At 41.7% G+C, this 18,986-nt stretch overlaps 1 protein-coding gene and 1 non-coding gene across 2 annotated transcripts in view; both read right to left on the bottom strand.

Annotated features, from left to right (window-relative positions):
* Positions 1-2,417: 2,417 nt before the first annotated feature.
* On the bottom strand, positions 2,418-2,608 carry LOC115872259. The gene has a single exon (XR_004047765.1). It is a non-coding gene; the product is annotated as a U2 spliceosomal RNA (small nuclear RNA).
* Positions 2,609-17,033: 14,425 nt separating this feature from the next.
* The window catches only part of LOC101641637 (PRKR-interacting protein 1-like), a 4,395-nt gene continuing 2,442 nt past the window's right edge, over positions 17,034-18,986 (bottom strand). The window contains 3 exon segments of the mRNA XM_030887677.1: positions 17,034-17,338; positions 17,341-17,366; positions 17,368-17,636. Of these exon segments, the coding sequence (XP_030743537.1) occupies positions 17,034-17,338; positions 17,341-17,366; positions 17,368-17,636 (600 nt within the window).

Here is an 18,986-nt window from a genome sequence, read left to right as displayed (position 1 = left end):
CTTCCTTTCCGGTGTTACTATAAAACGGCGGTTTCTGGCGCGGCTGGTGGGAGCCTGGTCCCTGTCTGTCCTTCGGTCCATCCATCCATCGTCACCATCACAGTCCATGTGCAGCAATTCCGACGGACCCCGACGTGAAGGTCAGTAGGAAGGGAGAACTTCCCGGATGCCCACCGGAGGCGATGGTCCCAGGCCGCCAGCGCTCTCCTTGGTCTTGAAGTGCGCAGCCTGGCACATGGGCCCCGGCCCCACCATCTCTACCTCAAGAGACCCAAGGATCATTTTTCTTCTTTCTTTTTCATCAAACATCTTTGATATAAAGTTTTGATAAAAGTGAAAGGGAACTTTTTAATGTATCATTTGAATATAAAATTTAGCTTGAAATAATTTTACTAATATAATATTGATTCTATCTCCCTATACCCAAGTCAATGATATTCCTAGGACAAATTTGAACCTAAACGCATCCTAAATTGTATATACTATGAAATTTCACAAATTGACATTTAGGACTCTCTTTTGCATTTTAAGTTTTTCAATTATAAAGCTTTCCAAAAGAAGTTGTGGAAGGGCATAAGGGAATATGTAATCTTTGGGATTTTCCAAGCTCTTCCAAAGAAATATTGATATTAACTAATAGTGAATTGCAAGTTAGTGCTAGACCTAAATAAGTTAGATTCACTATGTGTTCAGTATACTCCTAGTGCAAAAGTTTTGGTGTTTTTCAGGTCAAGCAATGTCTTTTCTTTCTTGGAATTTATTTTTAATTGTTAGTGTGATCAGGTATTATTTTTAAGTAAATTAATAACTAGTCAACCAGTATAAGATCTAATTAAATGTGAGAGCATAGAGCATGATGGAGGAGTGACACTAGGTTGAATGCCTAGGGAATGTTTCCTTATGGAGAAGAGAGTTAAACTGAGATCTAAGTTATAGTAAGAGCCCAGCCATCAGCTGCCTGAAAGGAGAGCACACTGAACAACACTTCTAAGGTTCAAGTACTAAAGAAAGGAAGAGTGGCTTAGGTGTGATGGAAGAGAGTATGGACTGGGGTTGGTTTCCTGAACAGAGCCTCTCAGGATCTAGAGCTTGAAATCCAGGCAGAGTTTGAGTTTAAGTACAATAGAAGCTTGTCGGAGAGTGTGAATCATAGACATGCTCAGATAAATGTTTGAAAAGATAACACTGGGTACTTGGTGGAGGATGGATTTAAAAGTTGGAGGTAGATGAGAGGGGACAATGAAAAGGTTACCATTATGTCCAGGCAAGAGATGGGAGGCATAGGCGGGGCTGGTCATTGTGCCCATAGCAAAGACTGGTCAAGTCAGGGTGTGTTTTGGAGGTAGAGACAACAGCTCTTACTGTCATGCTGTAGTGGTGGTTAGGACGAGACATTGCTGTTAGGTTAATTTCAGCTCATGATGAACCTAGGTGTGTCAGAGTTCAACTGTTTTCCATACAATTTTTGATGCTTTTAAATTTATAACAGATCAACAGGCCTTTTTTTCTGGGTGCTGCTGGGTAGATTTAAATCAACAAACTATTGTTAGTAGCTCAGTGCAAACAATTAACAATACCTAAAGGAAGATAAAAGAATCAATAATTTTGGAGCTTAGTAACTTGGTGCAGTCAGTTATAATGCCCCACTAAATTGAGGGAAAAATCCCAAAGCAAAATGGCTTCTATTAGCTACTTCATGTAAATATCAGAAAAATCAAACAAAATTCAGAATGCAGTCTTGGCATCTAGAAATGCCCAAGCAGAAGATACTTTTATAACTACATATGCAACAACAGTGTTCATTCATTCACTTCTTTAGCCATTGTTAGTGCACCCAATAAACACTAAAGGTTCCACTATGTTTTAAACACTTCCTTGACAGTCAAGGTAGTTTGGGAACATGACAAAGGTCTTCTATCAAATGGTTCTACCTGGGGCATTGAGTCTGGAGTAAGTGCAATTGATGACATCTAGTTCAGATGGGTCCTGCCAAAAGATCACCCTAACTCTTAAGGAGACCAGGTGATGCTGTTGGGCTAGCATTGAATTGCTGGTAGACTACTGTTTCAAATCCATTAGCAACTTAGGCGAAAGAGGAGGCTCTCTGCTTCTGTAAAGATTTATAAAGCCTCGGAAACCTTATATGAATCAGGATTAACTTGATGGCAGTGGATGTGCGATCCTGATTCATATTGAGTTTTCAAATCTTTATGTCTTTTCTATACTTCTCACAAATGCTTTTCCTCTATAGAAAAAAAGAGTCAATTTATGTAATTTGCAAAGAAGATCTCTGTTTGCTATATGTTGTATGTAGGCAACTACAGAGGATCAAGTAAGCTTTTCAAAGACTAAAAGTAGAATGATAATAAAGAATTACCTTTAACTTATTTTTTTAAAATTTATTTGGGAGTCCCCCGAGGGGGTGCACCATCCCTGGAAGTACTGCAATACCAGGTCGATGCGTGGAGTGGACGGAGCAAGCTCCTATTCCATCTCCCTGTTCCAAAAATCCATTTAACATATTGTCCTCGGATAGAGGACGTATCAGATATTAAACTGATAAGAACAGATACTACACTTGATCTTAGCCAAAAGGCCAAGAAGCGATTTAACACCCAGGAATAATGTGCTCCCTTAAAGAGTCAACTCTGAGGACAGATGCTCAACATTTCCCCCAAAGCAAGGAAAGGTAGAAGGGAAAGGGCAAAGGAAGCTAGATCAAGAGAGACAGAACAAGCAGAATGGGAATAATCCGAGTGCCAACTGTGAAAATTGCAACCAGTGGCACGGAGCAATTTATATAACAGTTATTAAATAGGAACCTAATTTGCTGTGCAAACATTCACCTAAAACACAATAAAAATTCCATAATAAAATAATTATTGTTCAGACCTCAATTTCTTTAATATAGAATAAAAACTAATTTTCTTATAAAGTATTTTGCTAATTCAAGAAGAGGTAGAAGGCAAGTTCTGCATTTAGTTCTTAGGCTAGTTCTATTTCATGGAACTCAAAAAGAGCAAATTACCTCTTGCTGCCCATCTTGCTATAGTTGAAGAATGGGAATTTCGGCTGAGGGACAAGTAGAACTAATTGCCAGCTCAAGCCAAGTAAATTAGATGCCAAGTCTTAAGTGCTATTAATAGAAATGCTACCGAGAACCTTGAGGTTATAGAGCTAAGTGCCAAAGAAGATAAAACATAGAATTGGCCCAATCATATCCAATTTGATGACCAAGAAATGAAAACGCTTGGAGGAATCTTTTCCAAGCAGTGTACTTTTCTTTCTTTGTCAGACCTTCAGGGTAGACTTTGGGCTTTAAATGCCAGAAGTGGTAGCACATCATTCTAAAGTTTGAAAAAATGGAAGCATGATGAAGCATGAGCACCCAGTTTTCTCCTTAGACTTCTGGGTGGAAAAGATAAAGAAAACCAGTTAAAAGGGGGGCTGGAAAGTGACAGTATCTTTTTTCCGGCTGTCACAGGCAACTTAGGGTAGTTGCTTTTTTTTTTTTTTAAGCTCTCAACAGAAACGCCCCCAGAAAGCATTTCTTTAGGCTGAGAACAGAAGTGTACTTTATAACTTTCACCAGAAGTTAGAAATAAGATAAAAGATTCCTGCTTTGAAATTTGCGCTGTGTCTTAGAAATAACTCAGACTTCTGCATACATCCTGACTAATAGAAGCCATACATTGATGGAGCACTTCTTACCTTTTAAAACTTTTACATTTACAATCAAATGTGATCTATCAGGCAACTCTCAATGGATTCAAAAAAGTTAATAGCATTTTCATTTTTCAGATGAAGACAGTGATGCTCAGAAGAATCAACTTGCCCCAAATCACACATCAAGATTTCTGGAGTCCAGGTCAGAAGCAGAGTCTGATGACAACAACAATTTTTTAATATAGTTTTTTAGGGGGGTATTTTCTTTGTTTGCTAATCCAAATATTTGGGTTAGATTTAATGCCAGAGGAGAATAAATGCAGCCTTGTCAACATCCTCACACCCCATCACCCCTGCATTTTGGGACCATGAGATTTAAAGACCCATTGCTTAGGGATGATTACAGTTAGATTGAACAGTAGAGGAAGAGCCATTGGGATGGGCTGTGTCCTTAGTGCTTCCATTATTCACAGGATTTCAAAAACAAAAGCTTGTTTCTTAAGAGATGTATGATTTTAAAAGTTATTAATTGAAACAGACCAAGTTTCCATTATTTTGAATTACATCCTATTAACAAGCATCAATCAAAATATTAATGGAATCTAAGTACTTAACACTGTGATGGGTCTTGACTTACCAAGAGAAGAATATATTGTGTGAAAAAATTGAAAAACCAAAAACCAAAACCCAAAACAACCTAGTATAAGAAATGCTATTATTAGCAACTATAACAATAATTAAACATAACAAATACAACCTGATTGAATATTTAATTTGAATGACATAACTTAATGCCTAAAGCAACCTATGAGGCTGGTGTTATTAGTTTACCCTTGAGAGGGTTGAGTTCCAGAAAAGTTGAGTACCTAGTCCAATGAACCAGGCAGTTAGACTTTTATCACCTGTACTCTTGATCACCATTGATGTCAGCAGATACAAAGAGTGTCTATAAAAGCACATTCATTTACTAGACAGAATGTTCAATGAGTAGTTGCTGAGTCAAGGTTGATTCATGGCAAGTCCCTATGGCTCAACGTACAATTGTTTCCCACACAGGTTTCACCAGCTGACCTTCTGAGGGACCTCTGTGTGAACTCAAACTACCAACCTTTTCGTTCGCAGCAGAGCTCATTAGCCATTGTCAGGACTCCAGGACTTCATTCCTAAATAAAAGCGATGGATTGAACTCAACACTTTAAATTTGAGATAACATAATCCACAAGGTTGGGAAACAAACTGGTGCATTACCATGTGCTGCTCTAGTGAAAATAATCACATATGATAATCTCAGAAGACCTGAATTTCATTTTCTAAATCTTCACTTAGGGAGGTGGATGAAGGCAAGTCACAAATTACCATTGTATAAAAGAGATACAGTTGACAGTGGCAATCAATGAGGGAACAGGATTTGATTTTTTTTTTCTTTGATGTTACAAAATTTGTCATCTTCACTTGCTTTAGATTTTTTTGGTTTTGATGCGTTTGGGATGCTTTTTGTTTTGTTTCTGCCAAAGATAATATGAAAGCTGAAAAAAAGAGAGAGATACAGTACTTAATAATAATAACCATTACACTTACTTCTCATAAGACCAGGCATGAACGCGTTTTCAAAATTATTCAATGTCATATGCTTTTTAAACGTATACTTAAATATTATTGTTAAGAAAAACATGGTTCAAGAACAGTGATGTGAAAAGCAACATGGGTGAATAAGAGGAGCATATTCTTTAGACCATTTGTTTTAAAAGATTCCAACTTTCCTCTTGACAGTGTTATTTTCTCACTGTCAGTAAGATTTACAAGAGTTATTTACAGTAGAAGGGGGATGCATTGAACCGTTTGTTATCTGTGCCCCAGAGTCAACGCCCAAAAAGACAGCTGGGGGGTATACGTTCTTACTGTCTAGTCAAGGATATCGTTGAGTAATGGCTGTTCTATGGCAATATTGAATAACCTACATCTCCCAGAAAGTGGCCCTGTCTTTCATCTTTAATATTTATGTGTTTAATAAAGCTGTGGGGGTTGGAAGATAATAAAAATGAGAAGGAGGTACCGAAACCTGGAGTAGACAGCCTAGAAAAGGGCTGATCGACCAGATGGACAAGAAGCTCCACATGGCTGAGAAACAGAGAAGCAGGGCAGATCGAATGGGGGGACCAGAACTGTGAGAACGGGATGTGGACATATAAATTTGAGAACTAAAATTAAAATCACCTGGTTAGTAAATCCTGGAAGTGATGGAGCATCCTAAATAATAGAAGGGGTGCTTCTTTTGCCCCTGCCATCCAATGAAATGGTTGTTGGGCTAGGGGAAAGTGTCAGCCTTACATTGTGATTTGGGAGGTAGGGTAGAGCATCGAAGAAAGAAAATATTATGACTCAATAATTTTGGTGTTGTTGGCACTGCAAAATTCCAAGGATGTTTTCTACATGTGAAGGACTTAAAGCCTTTTTTCCTCTCTTTCATTTTATTCTCAATTATAATTTATCTCAGTTTCACAAAGTATATGGGCACACACACACTCATGCACATATGTATGTATATAAACACTGTAAGGATTCAGAGGGCTCATTTAATCACCTCTCTATATGAAGTTTCATACCATTTTTGTGAAAATGGAAATTGATGGTGCCCTCAAAATAGTTATGTTGATGCCCTAATGCTCAGTGCCTGTCAATGGGGTTTTTTTTAGATAGGATGTTTATAGATATAATAATGTTTTAAATATGAGGTCACATAAATTAAGGTGTGTGGGAACTCAATGAGTAGAGTCTTTACAAGAAGAGAAACATTTGAACACAGAGACACTGACACACAGAGACAATAGCTGTGTCAAGAGGCAGAAAGGAATTGGAGTTTCTCTTTCGCAAGGCAAGAGCTGCTGGAACAAGGGGAGAAAGACATGTGACAAATTCTTTCTCAGGCCTCAGAATGAACCCACCTTGCTGGCACCTTACTTTTGGACTTGGAGCCTCTGGAACTGTGAGAGAACAAATATTTTTCATCCAGTCAGTGGCAATTTATTAGGACAGCCCGAGGAAACGAGGTAACTGCAGTATCCACCGTCTGGCAGAGTCTTGTAAGACGTGCTCTATGTGTGTTGGCGGAGTAGGTGAATGCCACTCACTCTTGGCTTCTCAGCAGACTTTTTGAAAGCTTGAGGTGGAGATAAAAATTCCAATTCAACATGGAAACCACTAGTTTTAGCCTTCTCAGAGATTAGTGGTACATGCTCGCATATTTTAATTTCTGAAGAGATACATCTCAGTGACAAATATAACTCTATATCAATATTAATAGGTGATAGTATTTCTAGGATATATATGTATATATATTATGTCAGCATCATCAATAATTGAGAACGTGTTCATTATGTCTGTTCAGATTGTGAGGGTAAAGCAGACAGTGCGCTATCTAATCAGAGACGTCCCTGTTGGATGAACACATCACAGTGTGCCGTCCCGGGTTTGGAAGGCAGTGCTGTCATCTCTGTTGTCCTTACCCTGGAGGATTCTGCACGCTTCTACTGACACCACATCAACACGGCCATGGGGGCGTCCTCGAGGGCCTGTAGCCCTGTTCCTTTTAAACGTTCACGTTCTGAGAACAAAAGGAAGTCTTGAAGGGGAAAGGGAAGGGTTGTGGGGAGACTGAGGTAGCCCCCCAAGGAAATTCTCATAGGACCGCCCTTGCTTCCCTTGACAAACGAGCAGGTACATGGTCAGGATGGGAAAACATTTTTTTCTTGGTGCTACTATGCTTAGATTTTTTAAAACCAATGTCATTTTCCTTTGTCTTAAAACCTCCTTAAGACCTTGTGATCCCTCTCCAACAAGGCGGCCTGAGCGGCAAATACAGAGATGGAGAAGACCCTGCAGGCAAGACCGTCACCCTCGACAGGGAGCCCAGTACCACCATCAAGAAGGTCAAAGCTAAAATCCAGCACAAGGAGGGCACCTCCACTCTCTAGACCAGCAGGGTCTGATTTTTGCTGGTAAACAGCTGGAGGTTGGCCACACTCTCTCGGACTCCAACATCCAGAGAGGGTCCACCCTGAACTTGGGGCTGCGGCTGTGTGGTGGGATCATCATCAGCCGTCCTTGCGTCGGCTGGCCCAGAAGTACAACTGCGACAAGATGATCTGCTTCCGACGTGATGCTCGCAATCTGCCACAAGAGGAGATGCGGCCATGCCAACAACCTGTGTCCTGAGAAGAAGGTCAAACAAGAGCCCCTCTCTGCTGGCTGGCTCCCTGGCCTCCAGCTGGTGGGGCTCTCCTGAGCCCAAGGGCCTTGGGTCCTCAAGAAAGTCTCCCTTTCATAGAACTGAAGCAGTTAAGGGTTAAAAATAAAAGACCTTGTGATCATCCTGTGTCCTTGGAAAAGTCTATCAGATGACCTTTGGAATCCCAGGAAATGATCATCATCACCGTCTAATCTGGTCTATTTGCCTTGCATTTAATTGGTTCAGCAGATCCCTTGAGAAGCTACTGTTTCGATTTGACACTCTTTTAGAAGGCACACTACCAAGATTAAGACAAGTGTCTTATTGAGATAACATGCCTGCAGCCATCCTCTGATTGCAGAGATGTGTTATTTTTAAAAATAAACACGTGCATGTATGAATTGGAACCCCAGCAGGACAACTTTTGGGTTTCCTTCATAGGCAGAGGTTGCTGGGTTGCTGTGAGGAGCGCTAAAGTCATCAGTCCAAAGACGGTTAGCACCTGGGAGCCACCTGGGGCTCCAATGGAGAAAGATGCGGTGCTGCGCTTCCTTCCATCAAGGTTTACAGACTTGGCAAACCAGAGGTGCCCTTCTGTTTTGTCCCCCAGGGATGCTATCAGGTGTAGCCAACTCTCTGGCAGTGAGTTTGGTTTTGGATATGGTTATGGGTTGATTTTGAAACAAATTTCTTTGTCATTTAAAGAATTGCAAATTCACAAGATGAAAAGTCAGTTAAATAAGGATACAAATGAAAAGCAAGTTTTAGAAACGAATATTGAAATGTCACGGACGTCAGTTGAGTACTGGGGCAAAGATATTAAAAGCTTCTCAAAACTGACATTTTTAATCAAACTAATATTTAAAATAATAGTCCCTCTGTGATTGTGACAATCACTTGTGTTATTCAAAATCTATTTTTTGATACATGTACATAGCTAAAGCTGTACATGAGAGTGGTGTAGGCTGCACATGGTGTGATCTGGAGGTCACTCAAAGGGCTGTGTCCCCCCAAACCTATCCACATAATTAATACTATGATGTAAGATTTGGAGAGTACCAGACAAAGGGTATGGAGAAGCAACTGGCCTCCTCTGACTTCACAAGGGGGAGGGAGAATCAGACTCATCATCACAAGGCCAGTTCCGCTGAGGGGTGAGGGGGTGCCCTGACCTACCGCAGCCCTCCCACCTTCTCACCAGTGCTGACACCACTGTCCCTCCCACAGCACTGGGCGCTCTGTGCTGAAGGGCTGTGTGTACTGACCTGGGATTTCAATTTGTGCCCAGGAGGGATTTGTGGATTTGTGCCCCAAAATTGACACATAGAGGTTCAAACTCAACCATCTCAGGAAAAGCAAAGTTTAAAATGTAGAGCCATTTTAGTGTTTACTAGCCTTACCTTCATTTTATGGTTTAATGTCAAAATCAATTTCATTATTTTCAGGGAATTCTGAGGTAGAAAGGATAAATCCATGAACAGTGATATAATCAATAAGGATAATCTCAGATTAAAATGGTCTTCTTATATTTTCAAATAGACTTTGTGTATTGATTAAGTTATAGATTTTTATTTCTATTTTAAACCAAATTTCAACTCAGGCAACAAAATTTCCAGGGATAAACTTGCCATTTTATATGTTGAGGTCAACTTATTTGAGGAAACATTTTTTTACTTATTTAATTTTTGTAAGTATATTTTATTGGTCAATGAGTAATCTAGGTAATAAGGAGGAGGATGGGATGTCAGACATTTGGTTATTCTTTTCATTGTGAATTGGGTGAAGGTTTACAGAGCAAATCAGTTTTCCATTCAGCAATTCACATATATTTTGTTTTATGCCATTCATTGATTTCAATCCTCATAAAGTAACATTACTTATATCACTTCCTCCTTAGTTTCCTTCTTCCATTCCATCTTCTTTCCTGAGATAGTTAGTTTACTGTGCCAGCCTGGCCGATAAACACAAGTGGGATTAATTGAAGGGCCGAGAGATAAATGGCTCAGTGAGTTTTGTCGCCTTTCTTGTCTCTCGCTCTTTGATCATCGGACCAGTGTGCAGCTGCCTTGCTTGTTCTGTGCCTCAATTTACAGGCTACACTAGTGGGACGCTTAGCCTGTGGACTATGTCACTTTAAGTTAAGGTCCCTTTAAGACCACACGTTTGAAATTTACATCTCTTAAGCTGGGGACTGACAGTTGGTGACCTGGCTGACAGTTGGTGACCTGCCTTGCTGTTTTGCTGCCTGTGCTGGGATAGCCTAGGTCTCTCTACAGAGGACTACTGGGCGACCCTCAAGACTTGAAGGACTGCCAGTGTCTCACAACTGTCTCACAGGAGTGAGTTGCACTGAGCCATTTGTACTGCTTTATAATTTAACTGTTCATTTCTTGTATTATCTATCTATCTATCTATCTATAAATCAACAGATCAATCCTCGAGCTATATATCTATCTGTTTATAATTTAACAGTTCATTTCTTGTGTTATATATCTATCTGTTTATAATTTAACAGTTCATTTCTTGTGTTATATATATCTTTATAAATATATATATATAATATCAGCAATCTGGTTTTATCTCTCTAGAGAACCCTGTCTAACACACTAACTTTTCCTGACTTCTGAACTTTGTCTTTGGAAAAATGATTGATTATTTTAAGCAGTGTAGACTTTCCTAGTGTTAGACAGCCCAATGCCTAGCCAGAAATATCCTCTGTCATGGAGATTGTCTCACTCTCCTTCCCATAACCAATCATCAGTGGGAGTGAATCATGTGGTCACTAGTTGCTGTTGTTAGGTGCTGTCAAGTCGATTCTGGCTCATAGTGACCCCAAGTCCAACACAACAAAGCACCCCCAGGTCCTGCTCCATCCTTGCAAGTGTTCTTACGTTTGAGCCCATAGTTGCAGCAACTGTGCCAATCCATCTCTTCTTTTTTGGATGGCCCTTTACTTTACCACCATGGTGTTCTTCTCCAGGGACTGGTCTCGCCTGATAACATGCTCACTCATTATTGCAGGATTGATATGTAATAGTAATATGTGGTAGTATTTACCCTTGTTGCCTTTAATTCTCACACTCTTCATAATGTCTTCCCCTACTCCATCATTTTTTGTCAATATTCCTCTGTTATATATTTCCTTCCCCTTTTGCCCAAGTTAATACATTATATGATAGTAATATCCCCTCTCACCCCAATAAATCAAAGAATGTTTCTTTTAGTGTGAAAACGTTTTCTAGACTTTTTTATAACAGCGGTCTCACAATATTTGTCCTTTTGTGATCAATTTATTTCACTCTGTATAATTTCCTTGTCTGTCAGTTTGTCATACTGTGGTGCCTTCTGTGTTACTGTTGTACACGGGACTTCCCCTGATGAAATACACAGAAATCAAATCGACTACATCTGTGGGTAGAAACCGTGTAGAAGCCCAATATCACCACCTAAAACTAAGCCCTGGGCTGACTGTGGAATAGGTCATCAATTGCCCCTATATAAGTTCAACTTGAAGGTGAAGAATATTCAAATACATCTAAAAAAACCCCAAAATGTGACAATGAGTATATCCTTCCAGAGTCGAACATCACATCTCAAGAACAGGTGTGATGCATCGAACAGTAATGACACGGTCTGATGAGCCGTGGGATGACATCAGGAACATTCCACAGGAAGAAAGCAAAAAGTCATTAAAAAGGCAAGAAAGAAAGCAAAGAGAAAAGTGGAAATCAGAAGAGACTGTAAACTTGCTATTAATCTTAGAGTAGCTAAAGGATATGGAAGTAAAGCTGACATCAAAGAGCTGAAGGGAAAAAAGTCAAAGGGAAGCTTGAGAAGACAAAGTCAAATATTATAGTGCAATGAGCAAGGACCTGGGGTAGAAAAGAAAACAAAACAGAGCAGAGCACACTTAGCGTATCTTAACCTGGAAGGATTAAAGGAAAAATTCAAGCCTCGAGTTGCAGTATTGAAAGATCCTAAGGGCAAAATATTGGCCAGTGCAGGAAGCATAAAAAGAGATTTGAAAGAAAACATAGTCACGGTACTAAAAAGAACTAGTCAACATTCAACCATTTTAAGAGGCAGCAAAATAAATAAGAAAAAGGGAGGTAGTAACCAATTTTACTACAGGAAGAAGTGCAACCTGCACTTAAGGTACTAGCCAAAATCAAGGTTCCAGAAATTGTTGAAATACCAACTGAACTGTTTCAACAAGCTGATGAAGCACTGGAAGCACTCACTCCTCTTTACCAGGATTTTGGAGTACAGTTACTTGGCCAACTGACTGAAAGAGACCCATATTTTCACCCTATCCAAAGAAAGGTGACTCAGCAGAATGCTCAAATTATAAAACAATACCATTGATATCCATGCAAGTAAAATTTTGCTGAAGATCATCCAACCACAGTTGCAGCAGTACATTGACAGAGAGCTGCAGAGAGGCAGGCCGGATTCAGAAGAGAACAAAGAATAAAGGATATCATTGCTTATGTATGATGGCTCTTGGCTGAAAGCTGAGGATACCAGAAGGATGTTTGCTTATATTTTATTGACTGTGCAAAGGCATTAGACTGTGTGGACATTAACAAATGATAGATAGCCTGAGAATAATGGGAATTCCAAAACACTCATTGTGCTCCTGTGAAACCTCTACATGGATCAAAAAGTTGTGTTAGCAGAAATAGGTTTAAAATCAGGAAGGGCATATACAAGGCTAGGTCTTCTCACTATACATTTTCAGTCTGTATTCTAAACAAATAAGCAGAAGAGCTGGGTTATAAGAAGAATGTGGCATCAGGATGGGAGGAAGGCTTATTAATAACTTTACACAAGTATACACATGGCACATACTTGCTTGCTGAAAGTGAGAGGGACTTGAAGCCCTTGCCAATGGAGATCAAATATTGCAGTCTTCAGTTTGGATTATAACTCAATGCAAAGAATATTTAAATCCTCACAATCTGACCAATGGATAACATAAAAATAAACGGGGAAAAAAAAGATCAACGTCAAGAAATCAAACAATGCATTGCTTTGGGTAAATCTGCTGTCCAAGACCTCCTTAAAGGGTTGAAAATCAAGGATGCTACTTTGGGTGCTACTTTGTGCCTAACCCAAGTCACGATATTTTCAGTGCTCTCATATGCATGTGAAAGTTGGACTTTGAATAAAGAAGACATCGATGAATTTGAATTGTGGTGCTGGTTCAAAATATTGAAAAAGTACCACCGACTGCCTAAAGAACAAACATATCTGTCTTGGAAAAAGCATTGCCAAACTGCTCCTTAGAAGTAAGGATGGAGAGACTGTATCTCAAGTACCTTTGACGTGATGTCAGGAGAGATTGTGCCCTAGGAAAGAACACCAGGCCTGATAAAGTAAAAGGAGAATGAAAACTGAAGACCCACAGCAAGGTGAATTGACACAGTGACTACAATACTGGGCTCAAACACAACAATTGTGATGGTAGCAGAGGACAGGGCAGTGTTTTGTTCCATTGTGCATAGGGTTTCTATACGTTGGAATGACTTGATGGCATCTATAGCAACAATAACAAAATATAAGGAATGACATATTCATCCAAGGAAAAGAGATATTGCTAAATACAGTTCTTTTGGTTTTTTGAGGGGGAACTAGCTACAATACTCTGCCCTTTGGCCCCCAAAAGTTTTGACTCTACCAAATACCTTTATCTCTCTAAACCCTCCAAATCTTAATATGACATACTTCAAAGCCCAGGATGTTATTATCAAAATCATGTCTATATGTGGATGGAACTACTCAGGTGTAGCTCCTCAGGTGCAGAGACTTATAAACTAAAAACATAAATGATCCATCTTCCATACTCTCAATTTACAATAATGACATGGGATAGAATATTGCCACCTACAATTTGCAATGATGTGCAATGGGATAAGCACAATAGCTACCTCAGTTCAAAAAGAAAAGGAGTAGAAGACTCACAGCAATAACGAGTTCACAGCACGTTTGGATACACCTTACCAGTTTCCAACTCCAGGAGCCGAGGCGATTCCTTGAGTAAGGACTGTTCTCCCTGGGGTGATCTTTGTGGTTCTTGAAGCATCCCTCATCCATAGCCTCTTCACTCTGCCTTTCTTTTCCATCAGAAATGGCTCCCGTTTTGAGGTCAGTACTTTTTTCAGCTTTCTTCTGATCCATGAAATTTGGAGGACCGGTTGTTGATAAGTGCCTGTCAGTTGGTTCCCACCGATGGCAACCCTGTGCACAACAGAAGGAAACCCTGCCTGCTCCTGTGCCATCCTCACAACGGTTCTTATACTTGATCCCATTGCTGTAGCCTCTGTGTCAACCCACCGCTTTGAAGGCCTTCCTCTTCTTGCTGCTCCTGTACTTTACCAAGCATGCTGTCCTTCTCCAGGGACTGGTTCTTTCTAACAGCATGTCCAAAGTCTGTTAGACAAAGTTTCTCCATCCTTGCCTCTAAGGAGCACTCTGGACATACTTCTTCCAAGACAGATTGGTTTGTCCTTTTAGCTGTCCGTGGTATTTTCAGTATTTTTCGCCAACATTATACTTCAAGCACACCAGTTCTTCCTCAGTCTTCTTTAGTCAATGTCCAACTTTCACAGGCATCTGAGACCATTGAAAATACCATGGCTTGGGTCAGGTGCACTTTAGTCCTCTAAGTGCCATCCTTGCTTTTCAATATTCTAAAGAAGTCTTCTACACTGATGTACCTAATGCAATGATCTTTTCATCTCCTGCCTGCTGCTTCCATGAACATTGATTGTTAATCCCAACAAGACAAAATCCTTGACAACTTCAAATTTTCTCCATTTATCATGACGTTATGTATTAGTCCAGATGAGAGGATCTTGGCTTTCTTTACCTTGAGCTGTAATCCATACTGCAGGCTGCAATCCTTGATATTCATCAGCAAGTGCTTCAAGTCCTCCTCACTTTCAGGAAATAAGGTGTGTCATCTGCATATCACAGGTTGCTGATAAGCCTTCCTTGAAGCCTGATGCCATTCATATAACCAGCTTCTCTGCTTCTCTGCTCAGCATATGGATTAAATAAGTATGGTGAAAGAATACAACCCTGACACACATCTTTCCTTATTTTAAACCATGTAGTTTTCCCTTGTTCTGTTTGTACAACTACCTCTGGATCCAAGTACATGAAATACAGTGAAGTGTTTTGGAATTTCCATTTGATTCCAGTTGATTATGATCCACACAGTTGAATACCTTGGCATATCCAATAAAACACTAGTAAACATTTTTCTGGTATTCCCTGCTTTGGTCAAGATCCATCTGACATCAGCAACGATATCCCTGGTTCCTCTTCCTCTTCTAAATCGGGGCGAACCTGTTGCCTCTTAATTTTGAAAGATCTTTGTCCCTTTTGTTCCAAGCTAGTATAATTTTATTAAAATATTGCATTTCTGTGCATTAAATAAGAAATGACTCCACTTGGCAAGAGTGGCAGTAGAAGCTTTCTCCCAGGTGACCCCTGTGGTATGATGGGCAGTGGGACTATAGTCTTCTTAGAAGTCCCCTTTGTTTCCCAGCACAGGTCTAAATATCAAAGCCATACTAATTAGTGGAAACCTCCCTTTCTAAAAATAGGAAGTCTATGAAGCATTCTCTTATGAGTAGTTCTATGTCTATAAAAGGATTCTATTTAATTTTTCGAGGTTTCCATAAAAGGCCTTACAATCACAGCCCTGACGTGAGTTTGGGTCTGAGGCTATGTTTTGTTGGAGTTGGAATTTACCTTGAGTGTCTTTTATGGAGTTGGAGTTTGGGAGTGAACAGAGTTTTATTTTCCAGTAAGTGTAGCATTGGAAAGATTTTCTCCATGTTCCACTTGAAAATGATATAGTTCTTTCTCCAGTCCATCTTTTTTTTTTAACACCGTATAGAGTTAAAGTAAAAAACAAAGAAAGCCAAAAAATGTGGAACTTTCAAAATACTGCCTGGGCATGTACTTATCCATATCTAGAAGTTTATCAAGGATGCTTTCCACCATCCACTTACTGTAAAGAAGAAAGTGTCAACTTTTCTGCTACTATGAAAGAGGGTAGATCTTTCTGCAGCTTTCTGTTTTTGGAAGGCATGATTCTTTACTAGGGCTGACGCTGCCCCTCAGCTGCCGGGGAGAGAAAACACCAAAGCGCCCGTGTGCTGGGTCACCGCAGTGGCAGGGCTCAGGTAGTGCAGGGGGAGTCTAGATTATGGTCCGTGTCTTGGTTTACCTCACTTGAAACTGCCATCTCCTGAGTACCATCCCTGGTCAGAGGCACAAAACACTAGGAACTTGGAGGGACTTGGAGGCTAAGACCAGCAGGGAGCCGGTGAGAGCTCCAACCGGAAGCTGTCTGGCTGGAAAGTGCTGCTCTAGCGCTGGCCTTGCTCATTCCTCTGGTCCCAGGGCAAGCTGCCTGCACAGGGAGGGCCCTTCCACTCCAGGCTGGCCTGTGGGAGCTGGCTGGCTCAGAGCAGCACTCCCCAGGCATGTAGCCACAGGTTCTGGCCCCTTATCTAGCCTCCTGGCCTTTAGGGGCACTCCCTGTCTGTTGATTCTGGCACCCATGTGACCCAATGACACGCCCTGCCCTGGGAGGGCCAGTTCTGAAGGGTTTTTGTCCCAGCAGTCCCATCTCAGGTCAGCTCATGCCTCTTCAGGCCTCTGCTGTTTGTAGATCCCCCCTGACGTCAGCTTCTGGCTCACTCCAGGTGCCTCCCCTCTTGCGCCCAGCTCCCCACACCTCGTTCCTCTCTCGCTTGCTGCCTTTTCCAGTCCTCCGTCTGCTCCCCTAAGCCCCCACCACGTGTCCCACAATGTGGGTCAGCTTTTCCTCCCCGAGTCTGGGCCACCCACACCACCCACAGGAACTCCTGCACCTCCCCTGCAGCTTTAGGGAATGCGCGCGTCCCAGGCCCAAATGGCACCTGGAGGCTTTCTGGGCTTCAGAGAAACCACCCCAAGGCCTCACTGTGCCAGGGCCAGGGCAGCCCGCTGCCTCCACCGCCCACAGCCCTATGCGCCTGAGCTCTACCTCCACAGTCCTTGGGGTGAGGATGGGATGGGGGAGCTGAAGCCAAACATTGTGTCTGCTGCCTTCTGGACACACGGTGGGTTCCTGAGGCCCGGGTCACCAGAGGACCCGGCTCAGGACAGCTGTGGTGGCGAAGCTGGGCGCGTCCTTCTCCTCCTCCTCCTCTTCGTTGCCAGACACCTTCTCAGAGCTGTCGGACTGCAGTTCACGGGACTGGTTGTGTCCTTTGTGCTTCTGTTCAAGTTTCATCTTCTTTGCCAGTAATTTCTTCTCTTTTAACTTCTGTCGCTTCTTCTGCCGCTTTGCATTCTGCTCCTCGGCAGCCATCTTGTTCTTTTCCAGTCTCTTCTGAAAGTCGGCATCCAGTTGTGGCTTCTCAGCCATGGCGTCCACGTAGTCCTCTGGTACTCCCTGCAGCGCAGGTGTCTACACGTGGAACTCTCCACTGCCGGCCCCAGCACTGGAACCCAGAACATCTCGGACAAATTCTGGGGGTGGTCGAGGAGCCCATTCATTCATCTTTTCTGGAATCGGCACAGACTTGTCCGGGTTCTTCATGAACCGTTCCAGCGGCAGCTTCTGCTCCTCCGCCGCACTCTTGGGGATGACGAGCGTCTGCGGCTCATCCTTGGGCCTGGGCGGCCGCACTGAGGGGGCCGCAGAGCTCGCGGAGGTAGAGGCGCGAGCCAATGACCCTTTCTGCAGCTTTCAGTGACCATATCCTCACTTCCAATCTTAAGGGCCCATCTTCTGGTAATGTCCCGCTGCTACCTGAAAAGCTTTTAATGGCCATATAGCTTTTTTTTGGAAGTAGATTGCCAGGAAATTCGCCCTGGTTTGTTTTCATCTGGAAGCTCCTCTGAAACCTGTCCATCATGGGTAACCAACCTGGTATTTAAAATATTGGTGACATAGCTGCCAGTATCACAGCAGCATGCAAGTCACCACAATCTAACAAAGTGGTAGACAAGTGGTTGGTATGGGGATTATATAATTCTTACATTGTAGGAAATCAGGATGTGTTGAATTAAGTTGGACTTACTAACATTTTTTGACCAGAATATAGTTTAACAACTCTGAGTCTTATAATTTTTCTTACTCCTGTTTATGTACTTTTGTATTCAAATATTTCTGTATCTTAGACTTATAATTTTTCATTATTTGTGCCCCACCTTTTTCTCTCAATATTCTAGAATATTTGGTTGTCATGAATATGGTGAAATTACTTGATATGACTCTTTTCTCCATAGTCTTTGTAACTGTCACCCAGTCACTGGATGGGAGCATGCAAATAAGATGCAGAGGACCCTAACTCAGGATTTGTTAGAGTCATGAGCTACGTCAGAATCAGAAACAGAGAATCCTGTTCCTCTACAAAGAGCAGCCGCGAGTGATCTTCGCCACAGGCCTCAGCAGACAGACTGTGAGGTGAAGGACTGGGCTTTCCAGCCCATGAAAGGAGTCAAACGTAGTGTCTTTGGACAGGAGACTGTCGTGCAGACTGGAGTGTGCTTTGGGCATTAGCAAGACTAACTGAGCTTGGGGACTCTGGCCCAAGCAAAGCAGAGGTAAGGGACTGTCTTGTAGCTGGGCAGCTAAGGACCAGAGAGCAACACGCTTGCTAGCTTGGCTTAGAAGAAGTGTGTCAGTCAAAAAGATGATATTCCTCATGATTTTTGACCAGGACATACAACCTGTTAATTTCACTAATAACCCCTATAATCATGAGTGATGCCTGTAAGCTCCATTTAGCCATTTTGACATTGCAAGGGGTTATTGAACCTAGAAGAGGAATAGAGTGCTGCGAGAGAGATGGTTGGTATCAGAGTAGGATAAAGAAGGATGGAGGGTGGAGGCGCATGTGCCATCTGCCACAGAAGAAGCGCTCATGGGAAGATGCAGGGTTTTTGTCTCTCTCATAGGGAACGTGGAGAGGTCAGGGGTGGCCTCCATGTCATTTCCTTCATGAAGACAAATGAAAATGCTTTTCTCTAACATACCAGAAGCATGATAATTCAAAACAATTAAGACAAAAAGTAAAGATAGAGG

Source organism: Echinops telfairi, unplaced genomic scaffold (assembly GCF_000313985.2).
Source record: "Echinops telfairi isolate 266 unplaced genomic scaffold, ASM31398v2 ScPeMD7_7421;HRSCAF=8459, whole genome shotgun sequence".
In the NCBI taxonomy this organism is placed as follows: domain Eukaryota; kingdom Metazoa; phylum Chordata; class Mammalia; order Afrosoricida; family Tenrecidae; genus Echinops; species Echinops telfairi.
The sequence above is the reverse complement of the archived record's forward strand: the minus strand, read 5'-3'. Positions and strand labels throughout refer to the sequence as shown.